At 34.2% G+C, this 9327-nt stretch overlaps 1 protein-coding gene across 1 annotated transcript; it reads right to left on the bottom strand.

Annotated features, from left to right (window-relative positions):
- Window positions 1-1712: 1712 nt before the first annotated feature.
- LOC111699927 (GATA zinc finger domain-containing protein 14-like) lies at window positions 1713-2791 on the bottom strand. Its single transcript, XM_023470717.1, has 2 exons — window positions 2309-2791; window positions 1713-2030 (listed from the first exon to the last, which is right to left on the bottom strand). Exons 1-2 carry the CDS (start codon window positions 2789-2791, stop codon window positions 1713-1715), a joined length of 801 nt encoding a protein of 266 aa, XP_023326485.1.
- Between the last annotated feature and the right edge of the window lie 6536 nt (window positions 2792-9327).

Here is a 9327-nt window from a genome sequence, read left to right as displayed (position 1 = left end):
ATTTGAACTATTTTTATGTTCATTTGAACTATTTTTATGTTCATTTGAACTATTTTTTGATTATTTGAACTATTTTTATGTTTATTTGAAACATCTGTGTATATGTTATCTAATTAATTGTATGGTCCCTTTAACTTCATATAATTATAAAAAAATTTAAAAACTGAATTGGTAGAAAAATAGTTCAAATGAGCAAGTAATGTGTTGATTTGAACTATAACAGGATACGTCATTTCAGTAGTTCAAATAAACAATAGTTCAAACGAACAAAAGTTCAAACGGGAGTAGTTCAAATGTGAATCCACCGCAACCAACATATCGTCCCCCAAAGTACGTGAACTACATAACTTTCTATAGAGAACGGCCGCTCGAAGTACTGAAACTTAAAACTGGATAGTTACTGTAGGGGTAGGGGGGGGGGGTGCAGTAAAATATCACTTTAAACCTCTTTGTTTAATTTTGTAATCTTGTAATTACTATAAAATCATACTGAAATCCTTCTTTGTCATCTTAAAAACCTTGTTTAATTATTGCCGCCTTTTTTAACTGTATTTCCTAGATGCGAAGTTGTAAGGTAGGGTGGCGAGAACTCAGCTGTATCTAGGTACTCAAGGAGAGTCTAGTCGATACAACACAGATGGTTGAAAATTACTCACTGAACCACTCGGATCCAACTACTCGATGAATAAATTCCGATGAGCAAATTATTTTAATTTTCAGTATCAGTGTCAAATTACTTAATTATACATTTTATTTCAAGTTTTTCTTCTCTCTGTCACAGGAATTTACCAATTTATTAAATTTGAATTTTTCAGATTCTCGATGCGAGGGTTTTTGTGAACCAGTTGAGTTATCGACTAGTTGTGAACAGACCAGTTTAAAATATAGAAAGAACTAAGTGAGATTGCAGGATAACTGTTGTGACTGTGAATTTGTCCTGATGAAGATGACCGAGGACGCGGAGAACGTGATGGGAGGGATCAGGATGGGGGTGAATGTCGACATCAAAAGAACCGACGGTAAGATTTTCATTTTAGTTTGTTAATGTTTTGATTTTGCACTGTATGTGCGAGGAACAAAGTCCATTGTTCTAAAATAAAGAAATTCAAAGAAAGTAAATATATGGTTTGATAGGATACAAAATAAAAAGAGAAAGTTAAAAAAGAATTAAAAAGATTGTAAAAAATGAAGGTTAAAAAAATAAAGAGAAATAACGGAAAAAATGTGAAAAGACAGGACAGATAGGTATATTCCTAGAGAACGATTTTTGGACCCCCCCCCAGGCCCCCCCTCTAAATTGATATGGGTTGCCAACTCACGCTAATTGATGAAATAGAGAATAAAAAGTCTTGAGTTAAAATAACAAAGAAAGATAGAGAAGTATCGAAAGATGTTTAAAGGGAGAGACTGAAATTAACTTTCATAAAATAACGAAACCCCCCAGGGAAGGTTTACGGTTGGTCAAAGTTGAAAAATTTTTCCCGTAAAAAAAGTAGACATTTATTATTTGTGAAACCAATTTAGACAGAAAATCCGTGAAAATTTGGGAAATATTTAAAATGGCGACTTTCAGAGGTGGCGCGAAGCGTCCTAAAAGCCTAGGTTATGAAAAGTTCTCTTTTTGTTTCGTCACAAATCGGTGACGACGAATATCAAAATATAATCCTTTCTGACTCTCATATGATAAAACCATCAAATATTGTATCCCTATATTAATCATACCTCAAGTACCTTACAATATCGGATGAAAAATCCATCAACATTTTATTCAAAACCATAATTCTGAAAATACGCTTTCTCCATCTTTTCCTAATTTTATTGTTCTCCCATTTCTCCCATTTCTCCCTGTTCTCCCTGTTCTCCCTGTTCTCCCTGTTCTCCCTGTTCTCCCTGTTCTTCCTGTCCTCCCTGTTCTCCGAGTTCTCCCTGTTCTCCCTGTTCTCTCCGTTCTCCCTGTTTTCCCCGTTTTCCCTGTTCTCCCTGTTATTACTATTCTCATTGTTCTCACTGTTCTCTCTGTTCTTCCAGTTCTACCAATTCTCCCTGTTCTTTCTGTTTTTCCTGTATTCCTGTTCTCCCTGTTCTCCCTTTTCTCCCTGTTCTCCCTTATTCCTGTTCTATCTGTTCTCTTTGTTCTCCCTTTATTTCTGTTCATCCTGTTTTCCTGTTCTCCTTGTTTTCCTGTTATTTCTGTATTCCCTGTATTCCTTTTCTCCGTGTATTCTTTTTTTTCCTGTATTCCTCTTCTCCATGTATTCTTGTTCTCTTTGTATTCCTGTTCTTTATGTATTTGTTCTCCCTGTATTACTGTATTCTCTGTATTCCTGATCTCCCTGTATTCCTGTTCTCCGTGTCTTCTTGTTCTCCCTGTATTCTTGTTCTCCCTGTATTCTTGTTCTCCCTGTATTCCTGTTCTCCTTGTATTCCTGTTCTCTCTGTATTCCTGTTCTCCCTGTATTCCTGTTCTCCATGTATTCCTGTTCTCCATGTATTCCTGTTCTCCATGTATTCTTGTTCTCCCTGTATTACTGTATTCTCTGTATTCCTGTTCTCTATGTATTTGTTCTCCCTGTATTACTGTATTCTCTGTATTCCTGATCTCCCTGTATTTCTGTTCTCCGTGTATTCTTGTTTTCCCTGTATTCTTGTTCTCCCTGTATTCTTGTTCTCCCTGCATTACTGTATTCTCTGTATTTCTGTTCTCCCTGTATTTCTGTTCTCCCTGTATTCCTGATCTCCCTGTATTACCGTATTCATGTATTCCTGTTCGCCAGGTATTATTGTTTTCCATGTAATCCTGTTCTCCGTGTATTCTTGTTCTCCCTGTATTACTGTATTCTCTGTATTCCTGTTACTGTATTCCAGTTCTCCCTTTATTCTTGTTCTCGCTTTATTCTTGTTCTCGCTTTATTCTTGTTCTTCATGTATTCTTGTTCTCCATGTATTCTTGTTCTCTCTGTATTCCTGTGTTCCATGTATTCTTGTTCTCCATGTATTCCTGTTCTCCTTGTATTACTATATTCTCTGTATTCCTGTTCTCCCTGTATTACTGTATTCCTGTTCTCCGTGTATTCCTGTTCTCCGTGTATTCTTGTTCTCCCTGTATTCCTTTTTTCTCTGTATTATTGTTCTCCCTGTATTACTGTATTCTCTGTATTCCTGTTCTCCCTGAATTTCTGTTCTCCGTGTATTCTTGTTCTCCCTGTATTCCTTTTCTCTCTTATTCTTGTTTTTTTCTGTATTCCTGTTCTCCATGTTTTCTTGTTCTCCCTGTGTTTCTGTATTCTCTGTATTCCTGTTCTCCATGTATCGTTTTCCCTGTATTCCTGTATTCTCTGTATTCCTGTTCTTCATGTATTCCTGTTCTCCATGTATTCTTGTTCTCCCTGTATTCCTATTCTCCATGCATTGTTCTTCATGTATTACTGTTCTCCATGTATTGTGCTCCCTGTATTCCTGTTCTTCATGTATTCTTGTTCTCCCTGTATTCCTATTCTCCATGTATTGTTCTCCATGTATTACTGTTCTTCATGTATTGTGCTCCCTGTATTCCTGTTCTTCATGTATTCTTGTTCTCCCTGTATTCATATTCTCCATGTATTGTTCTCCCTGTATTCCTGTTCTTCATTTATTCTTGTTTTTTCCAGTTCTCTCTTTAAATCTGATCTTTTGTTCTTTATTTCTGTATTAATTTCTGTATATTTTGTTCTCCCTGTGTTTTTATTTTAATTCTTTCATAAGCAAGGCAAAATTGGATATTTGATTTCTTCCTTAAATTTGTGTTTTTAAAATAATTTGCTTGCATTATACAAAGAGACTTTGTATTTTTTTATTTGAGTTGGTATTTATCTATCTATTATGAACCTTATACGCGTAGTTAGACTTGGCGCGCCAGGAGTATCAAATCTTCCCAGCTTTGTGGGAAACAATTAAAAACCTAAATATATGAGATGCGTCCTTCGTGAAATTTTAATGTTTGTATAAATTAGATTTTTTTATTAATTCGTACAAAATTTATCTGCTCAAGTTGGCTGAGTTGTTTTCCCTTTTGTTCATTGAAGTAAAGTACGAATATTATTTTGACTTTTTATATTTGTTTCTTATAAAGCTTGCTTTGTTAACAAATATCACAAGAACATTGCAGTTTATCAAGCTTTCATACTAAATTCATTTTGAGGCTAAATCTATTTGTTTTCTAACAAACTCTTATATTTCTTTTCAACAATTCTTCTAACTATTCTAACTTATTTATAATTTGAGAACTTTACAACAAAAGATTTTGTAGTAAAATATATTCGTGTTTTTTTAAATTACTAAAAAATGATTTTTTTTATTTTGACTCAATCCAAAATTTTTATGAAAATGAAAAATCTGTTTTCTACCACGTTCACGTTACATGACGTTAAATGTTTTTTAGTTTTTTTTTAATAAAATGAAAATACCTTAAAATATTGATTAAATGATGTTAATAGTTTATTAAAAACATTGATTATTTACATCACAGTTGAAGTTAAGGAAGGTTTGGAGGCAGGTACAGGTAGATGAGGCCTAAACTCAGGCCTTCTCTAGGTATTCTTTAATTCTCAATAATGCAGTTGTTTAATCCATGCAATCCAGGCATATTCAGGGCTTTGTGAATATTTTGCGTGTAGAAACTCTGCCTGACAATGAAAGTCTTGATAAAGTGATTTTCAATACACCTGCGTAAAATGATAATTATCTAACAAAAGGATTAAATAGTATTTTATAAAAAAAAGTCTTAAGAAAAGTTTGAGTGTTGAAAAGTGTAACATTTAAACAAAAAATATAAAAGTTTTTTTTCTTATGTTTCAACAAAAATACTCCAATAAAATAGATATCTACAAATCTAACTGATACATGCATATACATGTTTTTATATTAATCCTGGGGGTTAGTTAACTCTCCTTGTAGTAACATTGATTTGTTAAATTCTGCCGCTTTCTAGCTTATTTCATTGGACTTACTAGGTGTGTATTACTTATAGATTAAATATGGATAATTAAATCAATGAGATCGATATCTTTGGTTTTAATTCTAGATAAGCCCTGAAATGAACAGATATAAGAGGGTTTGTTTCTATTTTTGATTCGGCAATCTAGGTCCTTGGCTAGTAAAGAAATTTGAGCCAGGAACTTTTAAAGGGCAGCATTGGTTTATCTCATTCTCTTCTTGATCTTTCATTAGTGAAAATTGATCCTAATGTTATAATAAATCAAATATTGATTGAACAGAACAAATCTAATATTGTTTGAACAGAACAAATCTTATACTGTTTAAATCTCTCTTGTGACCAATGAGGAAAGTTGAGCTAATCTCCCCTCCACGAGAGAATGAGATGAATTCTGTCAAATTTAAAAGTTTCTTGCTCAGATATAGATTATTCTAATTATATCGAAAACAGTTTCTGAAATACATTTAAAATAACATTGATTCTTCAAAGTTAGAAAGTTTTTGTGTGTGAATGATCTGATGTTAATGCAGAGATAGTGATTAAGTATTTTGAGCCCTGAGTAGTGAGAACTGGAGTAAGCCTACCTAAACCTAAACCTCCCACGCGATTTCTATTCTCTGAGTCAGTTTGATAAACAAAAGCAGGGAGCCTGTCAAAAAAAAAAATTAAAAAATCGGGTTTTTTCCAGAGATTTTGTCAAGGTGAACATGGGACAATGTAATGGAAAGGATTGGAAAAGACTTAGTTCAGATATATTGAAGAGAAGACACTCCTTTCATGACGTAAATTGTGCTGCATCCGGAGCTGAACCCACAGTTCACAGTGTAACCCGGAGCAAAACCCTTGCTCAACTTCGGGTCAGCTGATTAACCGTGCTCTTATATTTTGTTCTTCTTATTTGTTGAAAATCCGAATTATCTATTTTTCCTCTGCTTTTAGTCATTCAATTCATTAGTTATTTGTGCCTTTTCCGTCGTATTTTACTCCAAACTGGTCATCATTTTCTTCAAACATCTCTTTCAATATCATCCAATTTGTATCTCTATTGAATTAATAGAATTGGTATAAAATGGAAAATTATCATGAGGGGAGGTTAAAATGAGTAGAGTTCTTTCTCCTTCAACTGAAAGATAAGAGCACGGGGATAATATAGAATGATCTGTGCGAGCCGGTTGAACAGGTTGTCGAGGAGTACAGTGATGATTTTGAGGAGGAGGAGAGCGATCCCGAACCTAGACCTTTCTCCTCCTCGTCCTATATAATGGATCCCGATCCAAGCAAGGATCGGGACGGATCTCCAGAACAAATACGAAGAGATTTAAGTTCTGAATTCCTCATTCAGAATGTGATTAAGAAACCTGGCTGTGAAACCTTCCAAATAGACTTCCATGATCATGATCAACCAAGCAGAAACCGAGATCGTTCTTGTCATCAGCTCCTCCAGTCCAGGTTGGGTTCAAGAAGCTCCAAGAGCTCCCGAACACGTCCTGACAATCTAATATCTCCTTCACACGACCAACGGAAAGTAGCAAAGCCTCTGCCAGGGTGGAGTCAGCTGAGAAAGCAGGAGAAAAATGAAATAAACTCCAGTCTGAGGAGCAAATCTTTCACAAAATTTCTCTTAATTATGTCCCCGTAAACTTATTTTTGAATTTTTTTTGTTTTAATTCAGGACGTTTTTCTGAATCATACAGATAAGTTGTCCATATCTAATAAGAAAAATGATTTATCTTAAATTTTGAAACTAAGATTACTCAGGAAAGAGAAAAGGAAGGATAGAACGGGACGGAAAGGCTCAGGTAGGGATTGAAGTGCACTGTATGTTTATATTTATTAGTTAATGTCCTGATCTCGATTTATAAAAGGAGTTGGTCACTCAGCACCAAAGGGGTATATTTTCCTTACAGATCATTATTTTTACATCTAGTTTTTTCTAAAGTAAGTCCAGTATATCCCTGAATGGTGTTCTGGCCAGGATGTACCTTGAAAAGTGCAGGGGCGCAAACTGTTGAAAAAAAGGGGGGTCGATAGGGTGCTATTTTCGGAAATAATGATTCAAATAAAATGATATTTCAAACTATTTTTATTTGGACAAAAACTTTCCCTAAAATGTGTCAGCTTATTCAAATCTAAATTGTCAAATGCGAATTGAGCTTGATGTAAATGGTGTAGGTCGTGAATTGATATTTCTACACCATCTTGCTGATATGATGATCTGTTACAGCTAGGTTTTTATCTTTTCACAGAAATTCATTTTCATCATTTTCTCCTCATAATATTACGGACGCCCTGCCCTAAGCATAAATGTGAAACATAACAAAATTTCTCTGTATAATGAAATTTATAGATACGTATGTTTAAAAGAAAGGGAAATAAATAAAAAAGGTGAATATATGTATATTTGTAATAATCATCTAGAAATTTCTCATAAAATGTGTGCCACAAACTCTGATTTTATAATCTAACCTAATCTTTGCAACCCGATGTATTTGGTATTTCAAATTATGAATTCTTTTAGATCAAATAATCTAAGTTTGAAATCTTAAAGGTATACACTATCAGGGTGCAAAGATATAGAGATATGACAATTTGAATTTGTGTCAAAGACTCGATTCCTTTTATCAGTACTTCAAAGTATTATTAAGCGAGTCGCTTTCTGGAAAACCTGCGGTTACAAGTTTTTGATAAACGGAAATGTTTGATTGCTTAGAAAAAGAATTACTGTATACTGTGTGATGTGCTTTTTAAATAACGTGCTTCTGAAATTAAATTCGTATTCTCGACATTAAATTAACAGTGGGAAGGGAGGGGGGGAGAGGGGATATATGTAAAAAGTACTTTTCTTGGGGTCAGAAATACATTGCATTTTCTCTAGTTGGTAAATGGTCTCACATTACAATATATTAATGAAGTAAAGATCGAACAATAGATCTAAATTGGAGAATATTTAATAATTACATCATGAATATAAAAACAAGAAATTTATTTTTCTTCAAACCCTGTTTCAATTTTTCCAATTATAATATCTGGTTGATATCTTCCAATGTCTAGTCGGACCCTAATATTCTAGTGTTTATTCTTGGTTCTCTCTGCAGTGTGTCTGGTCTGGTCTCTAGGCTGAGAATAATGTATGTTTAGCTGCTGGAGGAGTAGACTGCAGAGATCTTTACTGCTGCAGTTCTAATCCATTCATCCTACAATCCAGTTCTTTCTATAATTCTCTTAACACATCCAATCCTTCTTTACTACTGTAGTTCTAATCCATTCATCCTACAATCCAGTTCTTTCTATAATTCTCTTAACACATCCAATCCTTCTTTACTACTGTAGTTCTAATCCATTCATCATACAATCCAGTTTATTATATAATCCTTTTAACACATCCAATCCATCTTTACTACTGTAGTTCTAATCCATTCATCCTACAATCCAGTTCTTTATATAATCCTCTTAACACATCCAATCCTTCTTTACTACTGTAGTTCTAATCCATTCATCCTACAGTCCAGTTCTATATATAATCCTCTTAATACATCCAATCCATCTTTACTGCTGCAGTTCTAATCCATTCATCCTACAATCCAGTTCTTTATATAATCCTCTTAATACATCCAGTCCATCTTTACTGCTGCAGTTCTAATCCATTCATCTTACAGTCCAGTTCTTTATATAATCCTCTCAATACATCCAATCCATCTTTACTGCTGTAGTTCTAATTCATTCAACTACATTCCAGTTCTTTATTTAATCCTCTTAATATATCCAATCATCTAAAATAGTTTAATTTTTCTTTCAATCCTATTTAAAGATCTTATCCTCACTGGTTGACCAATCCCATCTTGTCAAATCCTTCTCATACAGGGTTACCAGCAAAGGATAAAACTACTTCTATCCCCTTGTACTTCTCTAATCCCACTTCTCTAATCCCACTCCTCCAATCCCTCATCACTCCTCCAATCCCATTTGTCCAATCCCACCCCTGTCATGAAATTCAATACCTGTATATTTGCATTAAATTACTTGATCATAAATCAGCTCAAGTTTACAACAGTTACTAAGCCTAGCAGTTTTTGTATGAATGGTTCAATTTCTCTCTCGTTAAGAAATAAAATTTAACTACCCCGTTAATTTAACAATCTACTAGAGCTCTGGGTTTCAATACTGTATACTGCTTGGGAATAGATGAGGAGGAAAATAGAAGCGGAAAGGAGGGGAGTTTTAGAGTCAAGTGTTTTTAATTAAAGATCTTGGAATCAAAGAGACTGTCACCGCAATTTGAAGTGAACCCCTCCCATTAAATTAATGCGGTACACTGTAAGCCTAAGCAACAAGGATGAAGATAGGGTCGGGTTTCT

The sequence above is a fragment of the Eurytemora carolleeae genome, unplaced genomic scaffold (genome assembly GCF_000591075.1).
Source record: "Eurytemora carolleeae unplaced genomic scaffold, Eaff_2.0 scaffold47, whole genome shotgun sequence".
Classification (NCBI taxonomy): Eukaryota; Metazoa; Arthropoda; class Copepoda; order Calanoida; family Temoridae; genus Eurytemora; species Eurytemora carolleeae.
Note: the sequence above shows the minus strand (reverse complement) of the source record. Positions and strands in the feature narration are given on the sequence as shown.

Excerpts from the sequence above, each read along its gene's own strand:
- LOC111699927 (XM_023470717.1), bottom strand. The coding sequence starts at position 2,791 with ATGGAAAACAATAATACCTGGCGAACAGGAATACATGAATACGGTAAT. Across the intron at positions 2,031-2,308 it reads TCAGGAATACAGAGAATACA|AACTGGAAGAACAGAGAGAA; the intron begins GTAATACAGGGA and ends GAGAATTGGTAG.